The sequence below is a fragment of the Opisthocomus hoazin genome, chromosome 9 (genome assembly GCF_030867145.1).
Source record: "Opisthocomus hoazin isolate bOpiHoa1 chromosome 9, bOpiHoa1.hap1, whole genome shotgun sequence".
Classification (NCBI taxonomy): domain Eukaryota; kingdom Metazoa; phylum Chordata; class Aves; order Opisthocomiformes; family Opisthocomidae; genus Opisthocomus; species Opisthocomus hoazin.
In genome coordinates this window covers 26585682-26610621 of record NC_134422.1, presented here as the reverse complement: position 1 = coordinate 26610621, position 24940 = coordinate 26585682, and the positions used below count along the sequence as shown (strand labels likewise).

Genomic DNA, 24940 nt, shown 5'->3' with positions numbered 1-24940 from the left:
TGCACATGAAAGTTCTGGAAAGGAAGCCTTGACATTTGGCTGTAAGCTGGGATATGAATATCTGCATACGCATCACAGGTGCTGTGAGGGGTCCAACGCTGTCCCTGTGGTTTAAAAAAAATTTTTTTTTTAACTTGCATCCTCAAACTTCGTCATTCTGCTTTCTAGTTTATGGTTCAGTCTATGGCTCTCTCATTTTCCTTCTCCCACTTCAACACTTGTATCATCCTCTTTGCAATAGGCAGTGTACCCCGGTGCTGTACATGAAGCCTGTCTTTCCTCTGTTCCCATTTTCTTATCCTGGTGCTATCCTTTTGCTAACGTCTGTTTTCTCCCTATGCTTTGTGCACATGGGTGCTTTTGTGAAAGGGATAAGAATCTCAATGGATTTGCTGTTTGGTAGAGCTCAGCATGCATTAATTCTCACTCAGATGCTGAACATGTTCATGATAGAAAAGGTCATTCCACAACATCTTTGGTGTTAGAACAACTACTTCTTGTTCAAAGGACTACTAGATTTCAGACCAATGAAAGCTGCTACTGAAGGTTATCACAGTCTGGCACTGTTGGTCATACAACATCGTATGTCTTGACTTTCAGATTTTACTGGAAGTGAATACAAGGATGTAGATTATCCTGTGTCCCCACTAAATTATTTGCAGACAGGAACAACAAAGTTTACTTCATCTGTATGATGTACAATGCAATAGGTCCATTCTTTCTGAGCCTTTCTTATTTATTAAGCCTTTTTACCATTTTTTTACTATTATTTATAATTTTCCTTTGTTTTGCTATCCTGTCTCTGTTTGAATTTGATTTTCATTTATGTGATACTGTTTTATTTCTAACTCAATTTTCTGCAATACAAAGGGATTTTCTCCTCACTTTCTGGCTTACCATTGTCATGCAGGAACCTAAAGGAAGCAATGCAAATTAAACAGCAATAAAAAAACCCCACCACAACTGTAGGCACAGTATCTAATAAAAAGTTAAAAAATAAAGAGGAAAATTGAGTGTATGTAGGAAGTATGGAAGTAGTGGCTATGCCTTGCCAAGACAAAGTGGAGCACTTTGTAAGACAGATCAGCAGAGGGGCTGCTCATCTATTAAACATAGGCAGAAACTAAGAAAGGGAAAGGATCCACCAGATACAAAGAAAAACAATTTTGGTCATGATACCAGTAGTGGAGAACCTGCATCACAGCATCTGTGGTGCAGATAAACAACACAGGATAGCAGGTTGTCTTCTGCTTGCCAGTCTAAATAATAGCATAGCTGAGGGGCTGGTTGTATAACTTTAAATATACAACGAGGGATGTACTGTGGAGAAAAAAGAAGAAAAGGGAGGAAAAAGCCCCCAACAACCAAACCCAAAGAACCAACAAATCAACCCTGACATCAATAGAGCTTTGCATATGGGTAACTTTAATTGTTGAAAAATTGTCTTGAAATAACAGGCAAAGCCTCAGGAATTTTAGGAAGACAATGTTTGCTTTCACACTTCGCTTTTAAGATGCAAAATTGATGTTGACTTAAATTCATAGAATCATTAAGATTGGGAAAGACCTCTAAGATCATCAAGTCCAACTTTCAACCCAACACCACCATGCCTGCTAAACCATGTCCTGAAGTGCCACATCTACCTGTTTTTTTGAACACCTCCAGGGATGATGACTCAACCACTTTCCTGGGTAGCCTGTTCCAATGCCTGACCACTCTTTCAGTTAAGAAGTTTTTCCTAGTATCCTATCTGAACATCCCCTGATGCAACTTGAGGCCATTTCCTCTTGTCCTATCGCTAATCACTTGGGAGAAGACACCAACACCCACCTCACTACAACCTCCTTTCAGGTAGTTGTAGAGAGCGATAACGTCTCCCCTTCAGTTCAGTCTTCTTGGGGAATTAGGTTAGGATACAAATGTATCTTAATTTTTCTTCTTGCCATGTTTTGGTCAGTACTAATAATTTCACAAAGCATTTTTCAGGATACTAAGTGCAAAAATATTTCAGAGTAGTTGGTTCTTCGAACTTGAGTTTTAACAAACTTCTAACATACTCTGGTTTTTGACCTCTCATCCCTCAGCCATAGTCCCCTGCATCGGTGGTAACTGTGTGGTAAAAAGTTACAGACAAGTAGTAACAAGCTTTTGTGAAAGCTTATGAAATTCTGTAGGAAGTCACGTCTTCATTCTTGCTTTTTGTATGTAGCTGGCAGCTTTGATTACCAGAACATTAGTGCCTTTCAGGGGAAAGTATATGAGAGGGAGGGAGATTAAATAGTCAAAAAGATGCAATCCATAAAACAAAGAGATGGATTAGTCTGCCTAATTGGGTTGTCGAAGTGCTCTGGGATATTATGTCTGCTTAAAAGAGCAAAATAAAAGGTAATTGTTCTGATATGGAAGCTAATGTGTTTTTAAGACCCTTAAGTCTTTTTTTGTTTAAACAATTTAAACTGTGCAGCAACTACTACTGATACTGTACTTGTTTTTCAGTTAGAATGGAAATATTGCCATTTATTTCTTAGGTAGACTTCCCAGTTTATCCTGTGTTGTTTCTTAGCTCTCTGAACTATTGTTCTTAGCCACCATCTCTTCTCCTGCAGAGGACTGCTGCAAGGAGATCCTGAAGTTAACTCTGTGCTTAGATGTAATGTCTATATGGGATATTTAGCTGGCTCTTGAATGCTGGAAAGTGCTCCAGGTAAAACATACTCTAGATAAAATTCACTGGTCAACTGAAAACATGGAATACAGGGTTTGAGCCTACGCATTGGTTTAACCGTTGCAGCACCTGGATTGGAGTTTGGCGTGGGAGGCCAAGGCTTCATTTCTGGGCAACACAGCTCCTTATCAGGTGCTCACTGCATGCAAGTTCCAAGCGAAACCTGTAAGTAAAGATACTGCATGTTTTGCATCATCATTAATATGTGCTGCGCTTCAACAGTCCTAAACTAAATTCTATTGTATGTTGTGATTTCTCTTTAGGCAATCATATGTAATACATTGAATGGCTTAGGTAATTATTTACATTGTCTCGAGAATAATAAGAGTGGTAAATCTAATGAGAAAATTTTCAGTACAAGTGTTATGAAGATGATGAATCCTCAGCTTTTTTAGGTACATCATAGGTTTATCTTTTTTGAAAAAGTGTGCCTTTAATTCCTGTGTCTGTACGGTTTTGGTTTTTTTTTATTTTGTTTGTTTGTTTGTGTTTTTAGCTATAAGCCCCACTCGTGGACCAAAGACCCCAGTATGGTAGATGCCTTACAGGCAGCAAGCAGGAGGCAGCTTCTCCAAAGAGATGGTAGGAAGTGTTACATGACACATGGGATGTCATCAATACGTGTCTGATGACCTTCTCGTAGGCTTCTGTAGACCTTTTGGAGACTCTGAGGGAATTTAATTTTTTGTGCTTTATAAATTTTTCAGCTGAAAGTAGGCTACAAAAAGGAACGTCAAGGGAAGATGAAAAATCACGTAATAGTAGTCATAGCAGAGAAACTGTAGAAGTGGCAGGCTCTTCACCTCTAAGAACTAGGCTAAGATTGTAGATGGGGCTGGCTCAGGTAATCACAGGATCGTAGCATTAGGCTAAAAGTTGGATCTAGTCTTTCCAGGAACAAAATAAGTAGATACCTCTGTTTGCCACATTTGCATTAATGCAGTTGTATGTTAGTGGTTACAATAAATTAGAAGTGTCCTGATACAGTGTACGAGATTCTTTTTTATCAAGAACATACTATGTGTTTTCCTTGTGCATTATTTTTAATACTTAAAAAACCAATCAAACAAAAAAACCAACTGTGTTGATGATTTTCCTGTATTAACATGGTTAATGTTTCCAGGCAGTACTCTTAAAGCCAGTTCTTTGGAATACTTTGTTTTTTCTGGAACAGGTTCCATAAATTCTGTTTTGTTCCCAATTCATATTTTTTGGATTAGCATACTTCAATATACCTTTCTTTCTTGCACTCTTTTTGGCATACTGTATAGTTATTCATCATACACACTACGTATCCCAGAGCATAGACGTAGATTCACACTAAGAAAGCTTTTCCTTCCTTTTGTGGAGACGTGGATTCTTTTGGGCAGGAAATTCTCCTTGACTTTGTACAAATACAATTGTATTCTTTCGTAAAAGGAAAAAAAAGGCATTACTGATGAATTATGCCCTGTTAGCAATATTATTAAAATGTAGTAACAAAATATTACTCGATGCTGCACAGATATAGCAATACAAACCCTACTGATGATAACAGGAGCCCAAGGTTAAATCTGCACACATTATTTTGAGAGGCTTTCACTATTACCTTCCACTGCCATTTGTTTTTCCTTACTGTTTGGGTTTTTTGAAGCAGATTTTTGCATTTTTTACATTACTGAAGGGACTAGGTATACCTCTATCGATTGTTAATAAAGCCATAATAAATAAGTAATACTAAAATTACGCAAGGTATCATGCAGCTTAGAGTTATACAACACACCACTCTTGCAGAGGACAAGGTTTTATAGGTGTTGTAAGCCGTGATTGTAAATGGCCTGTTCACTGGTAACTTCTACTGACTTGAGAGCATACCAAGGACAGAGTTTGGTTCAAATCTGCAGTCCTTAGGTGAGAATCTGTTGTACCTGGCAGAAGCATTATTATAAGGGGAGCTCAGCCTGGAGGTAGAGGAATGAGGGGTTGTTCTAAATTTTTAAGATTGTTCAGTACTCTGGAGGTCACTGCAATCTTTAGTGGACATTAGAACAGTCAAACTCAGCAAGTCTAATTTATTGCAGCTTCTCTGGGCTGTCTCTGCAGCCTGTAAGAGCTCCAAATTGCACCTTGCACTCTGTGCTACTGTCCCATCTGTTTATGCATACAGTTCTCACCCATGTGTGTCTGCTTTCCACCTACATGCATCTTCTCATGTGACTTAGGGAGAAAAGGTATCAGTGGTCTCCTGAGTTGGGACTGGGGAAGCAAAGGTCAGAATTTGTCCCCTTTAACTAAAAAGTCACCTTTTAATTTGCAGGGAGTACTACATTAGTCTTTGAGAAACGCAATTTGTTTTCCACATGAGGTTTTAATTCTCTGTGCGTCTTTTAAGGCTATTGAATTAGGACTCCAGTTGTATTTTGTATTATATAGAATAACACAAACAATTGGGTTCAATACCATTAGCCAGTTATATTAGCAACTGTACGAATGGACAATAGCTCACATCCAAAGAGCTCTCAGACATTCAGATTATAGACTTCCACGCAGCTGGAAGTAAATGAATGTGGTGTTCTGCAGTATAGTTGAAATCAAGGGACTTTTTATGCAAGATGACTCACACCATAAAACACAGGGAGACAATCACAACACTCTTTTATATCAAAAACAAGGAGAGTGCTTTTCCTTTCATTGGTTAATGGCATAGTAAGTGCATTATAAATGTGCATATTGATATTGTCAAATGTTGGGCTAAACCTTCTTAAAGTTGGTAGCTTTAATCACTGGGCTTTTCATTTGTTGACAGCCATGTGAAGCAATTAGGCTTCTTGTGGAACATGAGGCTCAAGTCAGCAGATGTCCCCAAACTGATGTGCACTTGTCACAGCCCAAAACAGAGGTTCTTACCTGGTACGTGGCTGGGTAAGCAGAAATAATGATTTTGTGGGCACATACTACTAAGAAGTAGCAGAGCCCTGAGGAAGATGGGAAGAAAGGTTTTGTCTGAAGGCTAACTCAAAGAGGGTTAGCACTTACAGCAAAAAAAATCTCTTCCTGCTTGTTTTCTGCTCGGATCAATGTGGTGAGGCTTAATACACTCCTTAAATAAAATAACATTGCTTCAAAGCAATATTTACTTCCTTAATCTAGCGCTCCCTTTAATGAAACCAACTCGCAATCACAATTGGACTAAATGGACTTAGGAAGAGAGGGCATCAATGTGTAAAATTCTGTACTTCTATCAAAATATAAATATTAAATCTTTACCTACTATCTGTGTTTAATTTTCTTGTGATCAGAAATAGGTCCTTCTCCGCAACGAAACCAGTCCTCTTGCAACTCATGTGTTTGAAGAGCTTCCCTGCACATATCTAGAAATTGCAGAAGTGTCTGTTGTAGTCATTCATGACCTGATTTTTGCCTTCAGAAATCCCAAAAGCATAGGATGACTGGCTGCTGCCCTTTCATATTTCTCTTACGCTTGTGGGAACACACAAAATAAGCACAAAGTATCAGTCTGCTACTGGTATGGTTAATGTAATGCCATTCCCACTGTCTGCCTTCATACAGTGTATGGAAAGGGAAAGATTTTTTCATAAATATGAACTACCTATAAATTCAAGTGTAACTTGCTTTTTTTAAGAGTCTAAATGGATGCTGAACACATCAGCAGGAAATTGATTTTTATATTCAAAATGAAACTTCATGGGTATTTATTTATTTATTGCAAATAGTCTCCTAGCTCTAGTGTAGCTGCTGGTAACAAGACAAGCCTGTTTAGTTACGGTAGGAAGCATAACATTTGTCATCACATAAAGCACACGCTTGCAGGATGACTGTGAAAGCTTCAGTTTTCAGTGTGCTTGTCCACGTACTGGATGAAGTTCTGGCATGGAAACCCATGGTTTCAGTTTCCTTTGACTTTATGGCACTTCATTTACCATCTGTTATCTTCTGAACATAGTATGTCTTTATAGAGGCATCTCCTTCCAAGGACACCTAAGAGCAGTGTCACTGCTACTCAGAGTTCCAGAGAAGGGAAATGTTAATGCTCTTTCTGAGCTGCAGGACAAGGAGAAAGTCTGGCGCTCCTGAAGCCGGAGACTGTCGTCCACAGTGGTAACTAACACAGAAAACAAGCAATGCTTGTCTGGTGCCTGAGCTCTTCCCCAGTACAGAACAACTGCAGGAGAAAAGAAAGAGCTTCTTGGAGGAACAGGAAAAAATGTATCATTCTTACAGAGAACTTTATCTCTAAAGAACTTAAATTTTCATATTGATATGGAAACAGAGTAAAAAAATCTGTTTTTTCAATGAGGATTGTTTGGGAAATTAAAACATTTTATTCTCTGTGCCCTTATGGTACTTTCATAGTACTTTGAAATGTTCCAGTGAAGCTGCTTAGAAGCAGTTGTTTGCAGTAACCCTCCAGGTCAGTGGTAGAGCTGAGAAAGAAACGATAACTCTGTTTACTTTTTTGTGTCCTGGCTACTGGAACTAATCTTCTCTTCCATTAATGAGGGAAAATAATTGTATACTGATTATATTCTGAGTGAGATGGTCACGTTTAAGGCAGCATAAGTGCACTTTGTGTGGAAAAAAAAAAAAAGAATTGTTGAATTCAGTTAAGGGAAATTTAACTGTTGGATTTAGGAAGATCCAACAGTTCTGTGAGTTTCTTGATTTAACTTTGTGTATAGTATAATATTTTATTTGATACTATTGCCAATCGTTATATTTTATTCTTCTGTCTTTCAGATAATCATTGTAAAATTAGGGTGACAACAGCTTACCCACATCTCAAACAGCACATTTAAACATAACAGCTAAGCATTCTTTCCTACTCGATCGATGATTTTCTAGTAAATATAGAGGTGTGCATTAAATGATGCACTTTTACTATGTCCTCCTTGAGAAGCTACAAAATCTCCTCATTCTTGGTTTGACCAGCCTACTTTTCTGAAACACAACGTTACAAGTTAGGATTGAGAAATTTCTCTCCTGTTCAGGTGTTCATAAAATTGATTTAGCACTAGCCACTAGAAAGTACAACCCCTTGATAAATTAGGCAGACCTCAGGAACAATGTAGAGGAAAGATTCCTCAACACCAAAGGTTGGGAAGTGGGACCGAGTCTGGGGTGACATGGAATAGTGAATGTTACACCTGTTCTGCTCGTCTGTGACCTTCACAGGAAATGTGCAGATACACCAACATTGATCACTGGATAAATTACAAATTTTTATTTGGTGTCCTCCCCTTTTTTTTCCACTGTTGGTATAGAACTACTAAAATAATCACTCTAACATACTTTTGCTACATGACATAGCTGTGAGCAACATAGTAGCAGCATGAGAAAATGTATTATTTATGCTCTTTATAGTTATTTTGATTTTAAATATGGTGCCCACTGTCTGCTAATTCAACACACAGCTTGTCTCTGACACCACCACACCGCTCCAGGTTTTGCAGAGGGAGGTGGTTGTAACATGGTTTAGTCTCCGAAACTGTGTAAATTTCATTGCAAAATCTTGCAATGAAAGAGCCCATGAGCCAAAGTGGCATCTCAAGACCCAGAATTCATCCTGAGATGCTACTGGTGAGATAAAAGACTCTTTGATTTTAATTTTGCATAAAACTTCAACTGGGGGTCCATTTTGAGAGGTTTTTAATGTAGAACTCGGTGTAAATGAACTTGCTTTTTGGAGAACTATCACAGTCGCGATTATTTTGATGATTAATATATATGTGCACTGATTATTATGTAGTACATAGCTGTCATATATTATTACACTACGTAATTAAATAGAGTGCATAACACTTTATATGAATATGAAACTGTGAAATATAGTTTTCTTTTGGGGTTATTGTTTATGTTCTTAAAGTACGGGTGGTGGTCTGGCTTACCAGGGAGGCAACTGAGTTAGCTTTGTTAGCATCAGGTTAATATACAGCTTGAAATACTATCCTATCTTGAATTATTTCAAAACAATATGTAACATCTGTTTGTCTATGAATGCACTCAGCTAAGGTGCTCATTTATAGCACTTTTGCTAGCAAGGTGAGAATGGGAGGTATATATAAAGTTCGTATAAAATAAGTGCTTTTGCTTTGAAGGGGGTAGGGGGGAATATATAAAACTGATTCAGTAAAAATGAAAGCATGAACGCAGACTTCGATGAAAGGACAAAATTTTGCATGCTTCATCCATGCAAGTCATGCCAATGATTTTAAGAAGTTGCAGGAATAAAATGAACAAATTTTAGAAGAAAGACTTTTGAATAAATACGAAGAAAAACCAGTGCTAAGGACTATATTGTAGTTGTTTTGCTCGTCTTGGAGGAGTTAAACTGTTCTCATACTCACATGGTCTGAGCAGAGCTCAGTTTGATTTTTACAGTAAAGTCTATTTTTTCAGTATTTTTTTTCTATAAGCAAAGGTAAGGAAGGAGTAGAACAGACAGACTGCTCTGGTTTTGTACCTCTGTTCACTAGACAGCTGGGTATGAACAGTCCCTTGGAGCAGTGAGGGTTTGTGACCTTCTAGGTCAGCTGAGAGGGGGTGTAAAGGCATCCCCACGCATGCTCTTGAGGTGGGTTTGTCTGCCGTGCGTGCTGCAGGCCAGCAGGAACGTGCCCTGTAGTGTATGCGGGGCCCTGCACAGCTGTCGCTGCTTTGCCAGCGGTGAGGCCGTGCGAGAGTGCTGGCTGTGTGGCTGAGAGCAGGCAGAGTCAGAAATACCCCCGTGCTCTGGAGCCACCCCTCTCCCATCAGCATGGGTGCAGTCTTTGACTGGGCATGAATCCGCTCAGGCATAAAGATGGGAAGGAAGGAGTGGCAATACCAATGCAAAAAATTGCTAATTGTTTCCATGTTAGGCCGGCAGCTGTGAGAAATAGGAGATTGAAAAGGTGTGTGTGTGGGGGGGTGGTTTCCAGCATCTGAAATCAGTTTTACAGTTGCTAATTAAAAATTAACTGTTTTGAGAATCAAGACTCTCTTTGCACAGAAAAAGGAGCAGCAAACTCTTTATTTAAATGCCTCAGGCAATTTATATGAGGATATAGAGCTCTTTGGTACTTTGGATTTGATGGTACTGGCACCATCTATTGGTCTTTTTCAGCGAAATGAATTTATACTTTCAGTTCAGTTTCTCGGAAACACCATAAAATCCACTATCACATCGGTACTGGTAAAAATTTTGTCATGAAAAAATTACCAAGAATATATCCTTTTTACCTGCCTATATAGTATTTCAGGACAATTGACAGATTAGCATGCAGAATTCACCTATTCTTTCTTGGACTGTTCCAGTTCCGTGAATAAAGAGAAGACTTTCTATCTGAAGGAAGTGAATTTCTCACTATTAAAAAACCCCACAACATCAAATGAATTAAAACAGAGTAAGATAGATGTGTTTTTGGAGAAGCAATACCTAAATTAAAATTGGTTGTTCCGTAGGCAGAGATGGAGTTGGAATTAAGGATTTTGAGAAGAGAATAAACCAATATTAGAAAAAGGCAGCAGAAAAGATGGAAAAATGAGTGGGTGTAAGGACCGCAACAAGACCGAATGCCTATCAAAAGATAATCTGAGATATGACTGATAGTTTCTTAAGCAGATAAAGTTTAAAACACCGGGCATCAGGAAAATGTGTAAAGTCATATAAAAAGGAATAAAAGCAGAAGGAGAGCAAATGTTGGTAGATATGCAGTGAGCTGAACTTGAATTTCTGTTTGCATTTCTGTTGTAGTTCTGCTCAGCTACAAGAAACAAGGGTGTACGACCCAGGGCACTTCCGTGATCATTCAGCATTGCCTTGGTTAGTATTCGTTGCTTGTTTAATGTTAACTTTTACAGTCCAAAATTATGGAGGCAAAAAAAGAGCAAACCTACTCAGATCCTAATCAAATCAAAATACACGGATCTTTTCCTGCGTTTTTAAAATAAAATATCTGATGGGAGAATAGCCTGTACGATGACAGGACAAACTGTTTTCCTATTACTTCTGCAGTTTAAAGACCAGATATCCTTACTCAGTCTGTGAAGTATTTTACTCCTTGGTACTAGAGAATCAAGCAGAAGAAAGACGTTAACATCAGTACATTTACACCAAAGAAGGAAATAGCATATTGATTTCTGAACACAGCTCAGCTACCTGAAATCAAATGCCCTCCACAATGCAGTTCAACAGCCATATTAATATTAATACCTTACTGTTTTTCTTCTAAGGCACACGATGAAGCATACATAAGAATGCGTTTGAAAGAACCTTATATTGCTGGCAGCAAAATGCATGTCTGTGTAAATAACTGTTACAGGCTTGCTTATATACCTGATTTTTCTGTATAAAAGCTTGGGTTTTTTTCCATTTAAACAGAGCTTTGTTTAGATACACAATCACTTTAATCCAAGATTCAAAACACCATATGATCTTCAGCATTAAGGGACAGGTTGCTGCATGCTTACTAGGTGTAAGATTCACATCTTTGAAAATTTACACTGCAGCAGGTCACTGTTTTATATCTCTGAGGATGTAACTCGTATGATTCGTAATGCTCTTCTCACAGAGAGGTCATTTAGCCAGTTGTTCTGAACTGTTTTTTTCTGTGCCCTTCACCAAATTACCCCAAAGAAAGAAAGGAAGACAAATGGCCTCATCTGAAGCTGTAGTGAAAACCCTTCATGGCCAGTTGCAGAGGAAGGAGAAAAGGTATGTGATTGCTACCAAATGCTGATGCTTCTGCAATCTTACCTAGCAAACGGCTCAGCACTGGGGAAGAATGTCTGAAAGCAGAGACTGTAATGTGAAGGTTTGAATGCTTCTCCGGACCAGTGAGTGAGACACTTCAGGCGAGACTGTAATCATAAGCCTGGGGCAACACTATTTTTGCTTGAATAAAATATCTTTTTTTGTTTGCAGTGGCCTACAACGCACAAGTCTCCAGGTATTAACAGCCTGTATAGCAAATAATTCCTGTACCTTCTATGAGAGAAGATAGGATATTTTTCTGTGTCCAGGGGACCTCAGAGGTCTGTGATTGTGTTTATCTCACAGCCAGGTGAGAAGTAGTGCTTTACCACACCAGATCCATAACAGTCTGCAAGATAAAATTGCAATGTGGGTTTTATCAGGGGAGAAGCTGCATCCAGTTTTCATGGCACCTGAAAGGAGAGTGAATTCAGTGTCCTCAAACTGTCTGTGCCTCACAGCCAAGTGCTTCAGGTAAGTTATGATCTATAGAGTTATACCACCAGGATTTGGCCGTGCAGTTCCAGTTTATAAATAACTTTGCCTAGAAATCAGATAGCAGCATGTGCAGGTGTGAGTCATTAGTGCAGGAGACACAATGATGTGCGGAAAAAGCATGGCTCGCATCCAAACCAGTCCACACACTTTCATCAGCCCCTTGAAGTCTGTAGCACAGAAAAAAAAGAAATTTTTCAAGACAGGCTGCTGTAGTGCACCCAGTCTTAAAACTCAAAGGTGCAGTAATATGGAACACAGTGCTTCACCTGGTGCTTCGTCGATCAGTCATGCTCAAAAAGGCAGTTTTGGAAGACACTAATTTACTATCTGAGTTAATTACCACAATTTCAACTGAATAGATTAACATCCCCCACATACACACACAAAAAATGTGTGTCAAAGCTGCATTCTGTAAATCATTGTTGCACAACATGTACTTACAGCTTCTAAGGAATTGGGGAAATATCCAAATTATTACTTGATTTTATTTTTAAAATTTCATGAGCTGAAACTGGAAACAGTTAATGATATTTACCTCCCTGGTTGCAGAGCTGATGGACGCTTTAAGGAAGAAATCAGCAAGTACCAAAATAGTGCTTATGATAAGGTGCTAGTTTTGGAGAGAATTCCAAGGAAAAAAAAGAGGGGAGCTTTTAGTTCAGGAATATGCCTGGCCTACTTCTAACTGCTCTGGCAAAGTTTATCCTTCCAAGGCTTAACTTAAGCTGAAAGAGCATGCCTGAATCCTGAAGCTCATGGCTCTCATCCACAGTCCCATTCTTTCTTACCGATGTCTAGTGATGATTCTGGGCGAAACAACTGAATTCAAAAACGCTTCAAGTTATTTTCTTAAGCAAAGATTAAAGACAGAAGTAAGTGGATTCTTTTTCACATAAAAACACGTTTGTGTTCTAGAACTGGTGTATTTTCAATACTGCAGATTGAAGCGTTTATCTTAGGAAGTTCCGCATTTTACTATTTGCTGGACAATCTTTTTTCCGCATTTGTGTTCTTTTCCTGTTTTTGCAGTGAAGTAAAGGTAGAAAATTGAAGTACAAGTTTAGATCACTTTCTCTAAAATTGTTGCTTTAGATCTTACCAAAAGATATTATATATTTTTCTTACTTGCTGTCATTGAAATTATGGGTAGGATTCAAAGTTCTGTACAGAGATGGTCACTTCCTTTTCTGTTTCTATTGGCACATTGTTGTGCATGGATTAAACAGTAAAACGTGAGATTTGGACATCTTGGTAGATGAAGAACAGAGATGTAGAGAAAGCAGGGAATATCAAACCAATCAGGCGTATTACATATTAGGTGATTCCACAGAAAAATCTGTAAATATTTATGCCCAGCTGCTTCTGACTGGCATCTGCTTGGAAAAGATAAAATATACTTTAATGTCAGTCTCCCTTATGTGAATTTTATACAGCTAGAACTGATGAAAATGTTCTTGAGGCATCAAACACCTTTCCACATTTTTAGAGATGGCAAAAATTCTGTAAATTACAACCACTTAAATCTAAATTAAGATGTCAGATGTATTACTGCAGGCTCACAGTGACATAGATGAGAGCAATATTTGGCTCAGCTGCTTTTCTGCTGTTGTTCCTTTAAACTGTGCTCATAACGAAGATGAGAAGCAATGTAATTACTCAACAGACTTTTCCGTAAATATTATTTTTATTAAGAAAACAGTTAAGGAATTTTTCTGTACTTTGTGATAGTATTTCAAAAGCTTCTTTCGTTTGAGACTAATAAGAATTAGCATTTTTGTTCTTTCTTGTGGTTTAAGAAATAATTCTGTTGCCTTGGTATTACATTAGTTTTCATCTGTCCCTAATTTAGTAGTTACTAACCTTAGACCACTGAGAATGGTACTGTCTAGATTTACAGATAAGTTTCCCTCCAGCAATACTTTGTCACTTTGCATAGAAACTGTTCTAAAGATATTATTACTACACGCTGTTTTTTTCATACGCAAGCTCAGCCAGAGGGTTTGTGAGTTGTGTTCTTCAAGGCAAAGGTTTGCAGGGTTTATTCCCCTACTTCCTCATGTGAAACATTAACACTCACTATGTGACAGGTAGAGATTACAATACATGTTGTAAGTATTAGAAGTACTTTTAGTCAGACCTCAAAATGCTCAATAGAAACTAATTCAGATTACCTAACTGGTATAACCAGATTCAAATAACAGTATTGTCAAGTGTGTCCAGCTGTATAATCAATTCTGCTAGAATAAGATTCTGCACTTTTGCAGAAACTTTGCATTTCTAAGAAAAAATATATGGGTAAAAATGATACATGGGGAATACACTGTATTCCTTACAATTTTTTTCATCTTGAAAACTGGGAAGGAGAGTAAGAACAGCTTTTTCAGGAGAAATGTATGAAGAGTAGTGAAGTGTCATCACCAACACAGTGCCATGACATTCAGTAACAATTATATTAGTCACTAAATATACATAAATTCAAAATAGGCAAATGTAGAGCACCACTGGCAAATTTCCCAGTGTCATGGTGAAACTCAAAAAAATAATGTAAGGATGTATGTCAAATATATGATGTGATTATGTTTTGTTGTGATGCTTCTATGTATTATGGAAGAAAGAGTCAAGGCACAGGTGCATCCCCATTGGAAAAGAGACATAAAATAATGTGATGAAAGGAAGGGTCAGTTATGCCATATGTTGTCTTTTGTGGGATATTTCCAGTCCATTAAAAATTTCTTCTGTTTGGGGGTGAAGTTTCTGTAGCCTGAGAAACACTAGAAATGCTCTGCTTGACAAACAGTAATGTAAGTGAATACAGTTGGTGTCCTGGATCCCTGGCTTTCTTTTAGGCTGTCACCCAAATTCTGAATCTCACTTGCATAAGAAAACTTTTTTCACAGTTTTTGCTAGTTGAACAGAAGCAACTCTTTCCATCCCCTTTGGACTAATGCTGCAAACGGTGAGCAGTCAGGAGAGCTAAACTTACTCATACCAGGCATATTTTAACCCGGGAAATTTAGTTGATTTATGTGTTAGATTCAGGCTTTTGTATTCCAGTTGGGCTCTCAGTTAGAAGGAAGGACTTTTACTGGCATGGGCTTTAGTCAGGGAAGAACGCCTACCTCGCTGAAAGAGGAGCTCAGCATGGCAAAGGATTAGGCCTCTGCAGTGAGCTCCTCCCGAAACATTCTTTCTCAAAGTCCAATATGAAAAAAGCTTCCTGTTCAAGTAATTTTTCCTTCAAAAATCACAAAACACATTTTGAAGTATATGAGAGAAGAACCTGAGTAGAAACTTAGTAATATCACTGTGATCTCAGTGCAGACTGTTATATATAGATGAACTAAATTCTTTTTTGGTTAAACTGCACGCAGTATTTGTGCAACAGCAGGACTAAGTTTCACTCATGACTCATAGCAACATGTCCAGTTCTGGGCTTCCTAGTACAAGAGAGGCATGGGTGTATTGGACAGAGTCCAGCGAAGGTACACAAAGATGATTAAGGGACTGGAGCATCTCTCTTATGAGGAAAGGCTGAGGGAGCTGGGACTGTTTAGCAGAGAAGGCCAATGGTATTCTGGGGTGCATTAAGAAGAGTGTGGCCAGCAGGTCAAGGGAGGTTGTCCTCCACCTCTATTCTGCCCTAGTGCGTCCCCATCTGGAGTACTGCGTCCAGTTCTGGGCTTCCCAGTTCAAGAAAGATGAGGAGCTACTGGAGAGAGTCCAGCGGAGGGCTACAAAGATGATGAGGGCACTGGGGCATTTCTCTCTCATGAGGAAAGGCTGAGGGAGCTGGGCTTGTTCAGCCTGAAGAAGAGAAGGCTGAGAGGGGACCTTATAAATGCCTATAAATATCTTAAGGGTGGGTATCGGGAGGATGGGACCAGACTCTTTTCAGTGGTGCCCAGCGACAGGACAAGGGGCAATGGGCACAAACTGAAGCAGAGGAAGTTCCATCTGAACATGAGGAAGAACTTCATTATTCTGAAGATGACGGAGCCCTGGAACAGGCTTCCCAGAGGGGTTGTGGAATCTCCTTCTCTGGAGATATTCAAACCCCACCTGGACAAGGTCCTGTGCAGCCTGCTCTAGGTGACCCTGCTTCAGTAGGGGGGGGTTGGACTAGATGATCCCCACAGGTCTCTTCCAACCCCTACCATTCTGTGATTCTGTCATAGGTAGTATCTGCCAGAGATCAGACACATGGTGCAATCTGACATGATAAAACCAAAGTCTGCAATTGTGTTGTTGGAATAATCAGCTTTGAAATGATAGTTATTAAAGTCTCCTACACCATTTTAAAGTTCTGATCCACAACTTTTTTTTTTTTTTTAGCATTGATAGTATCAGTCTTCACTGTTCTCATTCTGCATTGCCGATACAAAGATCTGCCTGTCTCGTGCAGTGACATTTATAAAGCTTTTAGAACAGTGTCTTTGGGCAGGCTGGGTCCACTGGTACAGGCATAGTGGGAACCAGGAGCTTTTCCAAAATTTTGACAAAATCCTTCTTTGTGACCTTCCTCCCCTCAGATAAATCAGTTAATCTTTCTTTGGCTCAGTTTTGCTGTCTCTAGAAAAAAATTATGACATGATACTGCTGCTGTAAATCTTTGTTCATGGTCTGCCAAAGTGCTTTGATATACTGCGATATAAGGCACTGCAGAACTACCTGCCTTACAAAACGGCTATGAGCTCCCTTGCCTGGGACTGGCCTCTAGTGGCTCATCTTCAAACAAGAGACAGCAGCCAGGCAGTAACAGTCCCTCATGGTCACTCTGGAAAACATTACATAGCTAAAATGTCTTCTGTGAACCTTCTCAGCTTGACTTTTATTAAGGTGATGATGTAATTTGGATATGTCAAAGATTACTGACGTTCAGCCTTTGAAGGAGAGAAAGTTAAATGGTGGATAGCAGTTGTGGTTTTGAGGACATTCGTGACCTTTCATGGTGCTGCTCATTCATGTTATTTCAGACAAAGTAATACTTGGCTATAAAGGATGATGCCCTGCCAACTTTCAAAACCAATGGATGGGAACACTAGAGTTGATAAAGAAACGTCATCTATAATTGTTGGGTTGATTTAATGGCCTTGTAACTGCAGGTGGTCACACAGACATGGTGCATACCTCCACCATCCAGATTCCAGAGTCCTCAGTAGCCCTTGCATTGAGAAGTCTCTGTGGCTTTCAACTTACTTGTATTACAGAAGCATGTTTGTTTACTGGTTTAATGATATTACTTTAACTTTGCAGCCCTCACTCGGGCTGCCTGCAGGATAACTTTTCCCTGCTTTCAAGCTTGATGTGCATTTGCTGAACCCCCAGGACTAAGTGCTGAATGCCAGGCATTGAGCTTACGGGTGCTTACACTAGCATGGTGATGCTCCTTGTGTCACAGCTGTTTTGTCTTTGTTGTCTTTGACTGCTACCCCTACTCTTCATCAGTTCATACACTTCTTATTTCAATAGAACCACTGTTGTTCCTTGTGTAACTTGTCTGCACCTCTTGTCCTTATTTTTCCTGCTGGAAAGCCTGGCTTAGTATCACATGTTGAATAACTGGGGTGGCAGTTTGAAGTGTTTGCTGGGTCAGGGCTTGTTACTGGGCGTTACTGATTCAGGTGTGTGCAAAATATGGAGAAATTTCCGGTGAAAATGGCTGGTTTTTTGCATGTAGGAGATCAGAAGGTTGGATCATAGAACAGTAGCCATTTTACATGTATTAATTTTGGGGGGGGGTTCTGGTCTTTAGCAGAGATGTCTTTGTATTTCAGATTTATTTGGAGTATCAGCATTTAAAATGAGGTGCTCTGTGGAAATTTACAGTACCATTTATTGTCCTTCCCACTTCATACTGAGTGCTAAATTCAATCTAATGTTAAAATGTTTAAATATGTTTTATAGAATATTGCTAAAAATAGGTTTAATAGCCACCGCCAATGTTTTTGTGTGTGTGACAGAATATTTCAGTGTGGTTTGTTTAGATTTTTTTGAGTTTCACCTCCTTCTAGTGGTGGCAGATATGAATAATGTTTAGCTGTAAAATGACTGGGGCAAGAAACCTCCAAATATCTGCCAGAAAAATTGTATAGTTCTGACTTTATAAACAGTTTTACAAGTGTATTATTGTAAATCAAATTCAACGTGTTCATTTGTTTTCCCAATTTAAAGATCTTAGGTGTATAGCAGAAAAGAGAGACAATGAGTTTTGTGCTGTAGCAACCAGAGGGCAGTGATGGGGGCCTGGAACAACGTCATAAGCTGAGGCTGAACCTGTTTAAGCTGCACTCCTGCCCTTTCCTGCCCCTTGGTCCTGCATGCCGTAGTCTCCCAGTGCCATGGCTTGTGAGGGCAGTGACCTACACAGGGTTCAGGTTTTAAAACTGTAATGAGTCTGCTCCTACAGGAGACGTGTGTTGTAATCTGTCTGGTGACGCAGTTACCTAGTTTGAATGTGTGCCAGTAATTATATGAGGCAGCCAAGCACAGTCAATGTTGAAGAAATGCTCCCATGGTCCTTTTGAGGCTGTTTACAGCCATCAAAAGCTTCCACAGATAGTGAGCTTTATAGGACAAAGATGCTGCTGTATGTTTGCGAGCATTAGAGCATTTTTATGGTACTGAATGAATAATATAACCCCGTGCAAGAGGCAATAGAAAACTGGCACAGAGCCTCTGCAGGTTCACTGATAGAAGCTATGTGCCCTCTTTCATGGGTTGTGTCTACCAAGCAATTTTTCTGTCCATACTTGGGGTGGAAAAATAATTTTGAAAGATATTTCAGAGTTGCAAACCTAGGTGATGATCAGATTTTATCGAGGCGTGGATAGCCAGACACCACACAGCTGGCAGAAGGTAATGGAGTTTGGATGGATGCTTGTGCTTAACCATTTTGCAATTGATTTTGGTTTATCGTTTTCAAAATTTTTCATTCTCTGAACCCATTTTTAACACTTTAGGAAGTTTTTCAAAGGGCAGCTGGCTTCCCTGACTTAATTAAGTATGTCCACAAAACGTTTATAACTCTAAACTATAGCAAAAACATTTACTTTAAAGGGACATTTTTTCTCTTTCTAGGAAGCCAGTACTAGCTCCCTTCCCCCACAGGCTTACCAAGCAAGCCGTGTAAAGAGAAGTGGTTCCTGTGGCTGCTAAAGAAAGTAGTTGAACCAGTCAAGCATTTGCTGAGCTTAACCTGGAGTTTGTGCCAAATTGGGTACGCAAGCCTTACCGCGAGGCTGCTTTCTTCCATCAGATACAAAAATTGTTCTCTTTTGTGACCATAGACAGTGGGATGCTTGGAGTATGTCAGAAGCCACGAGTTAGACTATACCTGTCAGGTAGTTACGGCAGCGGGTGCTCTCCGAGGATGCTTAGTGCGGGCAAAACCGCATGCGGGGGAGGCAGGGTAAATGTCATTGCATTTAGCTGAAGCTGAACTCAGGGCTGCTTTCCAGCCAGCAAGCGTGAAGCTAGCATTTTCCCTCTGCAGTGTGCTGCCATTGCAGCACTGGCTGTTTTTCACGATTAGCTGATAAATTTCTGCATTGCAGGTCTGCGTAAGTGCAGCTTCGTTATCTGTATCATTATCTGTCACTAAAAAAAAAGAGCCAAAAGACATGTTGGTATCTGCATGTATGAACACCTATATTCCTAAACAGGTTAAGAAAAGTAGTGTTTCTTACTGTTTTGTGGTTGATATGGTGTTTGTGCTATTTGTGAGGGTAAATCAACACTGAGGGTAGGAAACTAAAGGCTTTTATACCTTCTTCTCATTAAGAGAAAATTTTGAAACTTATTTCCCATGAGACACCCAATTCTAGAAAATAGCTTTCTTTTGAACTTTTAAAGTAGGAGCCAGCAGGGGCTTTTCTTGGGTAGCAAGGGAAGGGTTTGCAGGTTCAGTAAAGACCATCATCCCCAGCCCGTGTGATGGAGGGAAAGATGACATCTCTTCGGGACAGCATTGTCAGAAAGAGTTTGGCTGCAGGTCTCTGCCTGCCTGTTTCTGATGGTAAAATAAATTGTATCATTTATGGTGTTATTGTGAACCCAAGCCCAGATCACAAGAGAAACCCTGAACTTATTTTTAGCAGTTCAGAGGAAACTGATAAGCATCTTATTAACTTATGTATTCTGACTATGTCTTATCGTCTGTGAAAAGCCAGATGAAAGTGAAATGAGTGTCACATCTCAAGACATTGTGGTGCTGTAGTGTAGGTGTCCAAATGCTGATGTGCACAGATGACTGTGCAACCAGGTATGGAACTTTTGGTCTATAAAACTGTGATTATGAAGAGGAAATGTATTGAAGACTGTCCTCTGAAATTTTGAGGGAGAGCTGGTGTGCTTAATCTGGATTTCGGAACTGATGCTATTCAAAAAAAAAAAAAAAAAAAAGGAAACAAGCACAGGTTGCAGCTTTCTTGTCCTAGCAGTTAATATTGCAGAATTTGGGAATGCTATGTACTTCCAAATATCAAGCTACTGCTTCAGTTCTTATTGTGGATTTAAAGGTCTAACTTTGGGCATACAAGTTTGGAGATGTGTAGATACTAAAGCAATGGGAATATATTCTTCTGTGGGAAGGAAAAAGTAACTATGGTCAGAGCAGTCATTTGATCTTACTGCTGTAGTTTTGCAGAAAAGATAGGTCATCTTCAGGACCTAGTTGAAAATGTAAGTGGTTGCATAATTGAATTTTAAAGCTTCTAGTACTTCTCCTGTTCCCTTGTAGTTGTATTTTCATACTCCTGTAACAAAATAATAGAATTTAGAAATGAAGAGGATGAGGTATTGAACCAGTGCCCATTACTTCATCTTCTTTTCATGTAAGGTTTCCTGCCCTGGTAAAATATTGAACAGTTTGTAAGTGAGCACAGCTTTTTAACTTTTATATGACACTGTGAATTTGTGACTGTAGTTTCTACCCAAGGATGTGGTACGTGTTGGAGGGCTAGGTATGAGACACTGGGTCAGGTTACCTGGACCCAGAATGTTTAAGTAATTCGCCATATAATCTTGTTAATCTGCAGTTATTGTATATGAATGCCTTAGAGTGGACATGAAAAAACCCAGTACTTTCTTCCAACATCTCAGCAGGTTCATTACATAAGCTTATTATACAGAGTGAACATCATTTTTATAAATTATACTATTATGTATTTACTGATTTATTTGTTAATATGCCACAAAGTACTGTGGTGAATCATTACAACTAATCTTACTTGCTAAAATAAAATAATGAGGTATATCTGTTAAAGCTACGTTTTTGATGTTTTTATGTTCTATTTGCTTTCATAGGAAATTGCTTTGTTTAATAAATCTGCAGGCTCTTTTGCTGTCATTAGTTCAAAATAGATGTGGAAGGAAATTTTCTTTTAGACATACTCCAATTTGCTTCAAAATTATTTTTTTAAATGGACTTCAGTATAGCAAAGGGAAATTATTTTACGTCCTTCAGAAGAGTGTGTTAGGTGTTTTTCCGTGGGTTTCACACCAATGTTTTGTGCTTTGATGTAACAGAAACATGTTGCATACTCCACCTTTGGACCAGGTGTCAATGGTTCCTTTACAAGTTCCAGCATCAGATTGGCTTCACTGTGTAATAAAACTATCTGGTAAAACCTGTACAGACGTTGGCTGGTGGAGGCAAGCTGTCTTGGCCTGTTGAGTGCTGCAGGAAGAACAGCAGACAGGGAAAAAGAGACAGCTCCTTCTTAACAAGATCTTGCCTCACCAAGGCAAATTAAAATAACCATGTCATTTACCTGTGTTGTTTCCTGTCAGGTGCTGCTTAACAGTGTGTCTGTGACCAACCTTTCAATACTCTGTCCTTACCATACAATTTTGTCTTCTGCCCAATTTATTTGCTGTTGCCAAAAGTCAGTACTATATTACTGAAGCATATCCATGCTGGAGAATTAAGATAGTAAGAATATGGACTGTGCTTTATGCTCATTGTGAGTTACATCCTTCTCTTTAAGGAGAAATAGTAGTAATCAGCAGGAATGGAAATAGAATTACAGTGCATTATGGTTCATCAATGCAATACATTTTTACCTTGGAGCACCAGAGGATTAGTAATTCTGTACCTATCATTTAAAAGAAGAAAAAAAGGATATGTCCAGCTTATGGTGGTATGTGCCATTTCCTCAGCTCTTTGAGTTCTCTTCGGATGGAATATCCCTGAAGCGAACCTGGCATAACAACACCAGCTCCTTACAGTATGTGGTTCAGACAGATAAGAGTTGAATATTATGTTATTCCATATTTGTATGGACTGTCAACAGCCATAGCATCAACATTGGAGGTGCTATAAAGCAGTCTTGAGTACTGCAGATTTAAATTCATAATTCAAAATCAGAATGTGATAACTACTTTCTACTCCATTCTGTAATTCTCATTTAAAAAACCTCCTTTAAAAATCTTATTTAAAATTCAGTTACCATCAGAAATATCTTTATTCTTGGTTTATTTGGTACTGTATTACAATTTGCCAAAAGCAGCTTAGGCAGCAGTCACCCTTACAGTTCAGAAAGTACAAAAGAGGAAGGACAGTAGGCTTTTGTTTTGTCAGTTGTTCTTATGTAAACAGGGATCATTGATTTATCTGTTATCACGGGGTGGTTCCTCTCTACCTGACGGTTGGTTGTTTTTTTCTTCATAGCTGTGGATGTTTATTGATTTTTTTCTGCTGATTATCTTAAGCAGCTTGGTGTCTCTTAGTTGCACTGCACCTTACACAATTAGTTTGAGTGGTGAAAAGCGTGGTGGAAGTCAGCAGCTTTCCAGGCTCTTAACATTTCATAAACCACTGTTTTCTGAATGTTAATTTCTATATAGACTCAGTGCCTTGGAATTCAGGTTCTAGAGAGCAGTGTTTTTCAACATTGCAAAATGGTATTTTCTTCTTGCTAAAAAGGACATCTTTGCTAGATGTTTTTGTGATGGCTGAAGGTACATAAACTTCTTTTACGCTTTCCATGGCCACAGTGTCACATTAATTTTGGGAATAAAGGTTCCAATATAGGGGAAATAAATACTAGTATTTACTTATTTTTTATTAAGTAAAAATGTATCCATTCTCACTAAGATATTCATTACTGCACTGAAGGTCAGATTTTTCTCAGGTTAATTTTTTTCTGCTCTCTACCTCTTACTTGGCTGTGGTATTTATTACAAGAAAATATAGATAGGTTCTTTTGTTTCATTTTGGGAATAAAATCTAAACTGAAGTATGCAAAATTCAGAGAAGTACTTATGATAAAAAATGAACCCCTCTTGGCGATTTGTTACAGTCTTACTTTATTTTTCATTTCACGTACTTCTTCCTGCAGATCTGGTGTGATAGTTGGCTAGTTTAATTACTGCCTCTCTGAAAAGAAGAGTCTGTAGAGTCTGAAGTATGTCATTTTCCTTTAGAGGGAACCATGATGGCAGGAGGATGAAACTGAGGTGTTTGAAAATTAGCAGTATAGATGTATTTGTGTGCGCCCTTAAAATCTGCAGTTATTCTGACAGAGGGGCAGCTGCGAAGGTGCAAAATTCAGAGTACCTGAAGATCCTTTTCGAAAACTCATCACTACTCAAATGCAAACGAAGTAGACATGTAGCCAATGGACTATTTAAGGAAGATAAAGTAGAACAGCGTTGCTGCTGTTTCAGTTCTTCCGAATGCTTACAATTCTTGAGGATTTTTCCTCAAATAGTCTCAAAAGCCCACTTGACTGGGTTAGCGGTAATTTTCTAATTAAATGGAATTTCAAAGACAAATGCCACTTTCTAGATGCCAAAACTTGTCACGGAAAGGATTGCTTGTAGTGAATCTCCCAGTCGACAGACCAGGGAGAAGAAAGGTTAGCTGCTGCAGCATTCTTTTGGCTCTGTAAACAGCAGAGTGCCCCAACTCTCACTGGCTTTGCAAATGTTAAGGCTATTCAGCACCTATAAAATTTACTTAATGTCTCAGACCTGAGCTTGGGAACCACTCAGCACTGGCAGTATGTTACAGGCTTGTTATCACTATGTGGCTTTAAAATGCTAATGTTACTGGGCTTCTATCCATTGCCATCCTTGTGAAAGTGCGTCTTACAGGTATTCAGGTATTTGACTAGCCTAGTTTATTCATTTCACGCAGACAGCCTGAAGTATGCCTAAAGTCATAGCCAGCCTAAAGTCATTTTGTGCACCTCAAAATATTTTCCCCGTCCCTCTTGTTCAGTCTTTCTTAATGTATGGTGATGCATTAAGGCCCACTTTCTCAAGCACGTTCTTTAACTGTTTTTTTTTTTCTTCTTTACTGAGAAGACAGTCAGCTTTCTGACTAATAGTTTTGGATCGATGTGCTGTGTTCCACTGTGCTGGTATTCTCCAAAATCTACATCTTCTAGAAATCAGAGGGAATGTGACTCAGGCTTGCTTCTTGAGCTTAGAACAAAAAAGCAGTCCAGAAAAATAAAGAATACTTTTTCTAGGGAAGCTGTAGTGTCACAGTAATTTAATATAGTCTTCAGCAGACATTTTATAGACTTGAGAATCTGCAGTTTTCCAAACAAGTTACAGAAGACCCTCACTTCTGGGACCTGTGAACTCCAATGCGTTTGTTGTTTCCTACCTATTTGATCTCTGTTCTGCTCATTTGATGTGCCTTGCCTGTGATGATTTTGTTTTGTGTTTAGTGTTCTGCTGAAGAGTGAGTGAGCTGGGACCCTCTGGGGACACGTCACCCAAGTTTAGGTCTCTTTGCTAGTACCAGAAGTGTCTAACTGCAGTTGTTTTTAATGACTGGGAGCTTCTTTTGATACTAGGTGATGCAGATGTATCTCCCATTCTGTGGGATTGCCATATCGAATGCCCAGCTATTTGCAGCTTCAAGAAAGGAATACGACAGAAGCAGGGTGAGTAAAAAAATGTGTACTGGACCAATATCAAACCTTAGGCTTTTGTTCCTTCAGATTCTAGTTATGCATATGTCTTTTCTAAGC

General features: G+C 39.0%; 1 protein-coding gene across 1 annotated transcript in view; it reads left to right on the top strand.

Moving 5' to 3' along the window:
- Positions 1–24940, top strand: part of PDE11A (phosphodiesterase 11A) — a 140161-nt gene that overhangs the window by 30945 nt on the left and 84276 nt on the right. Inside the window, exon 3 of the mRNA XM_075430867.1 lies at positions 24764–24853. Coding sequence (XP_075286982.1) covers positions 24764–24853 — 90 coding nt within the window. The remainder of the gene's footprint in view (positions 1–24763; positions 24854–24940) is intronic.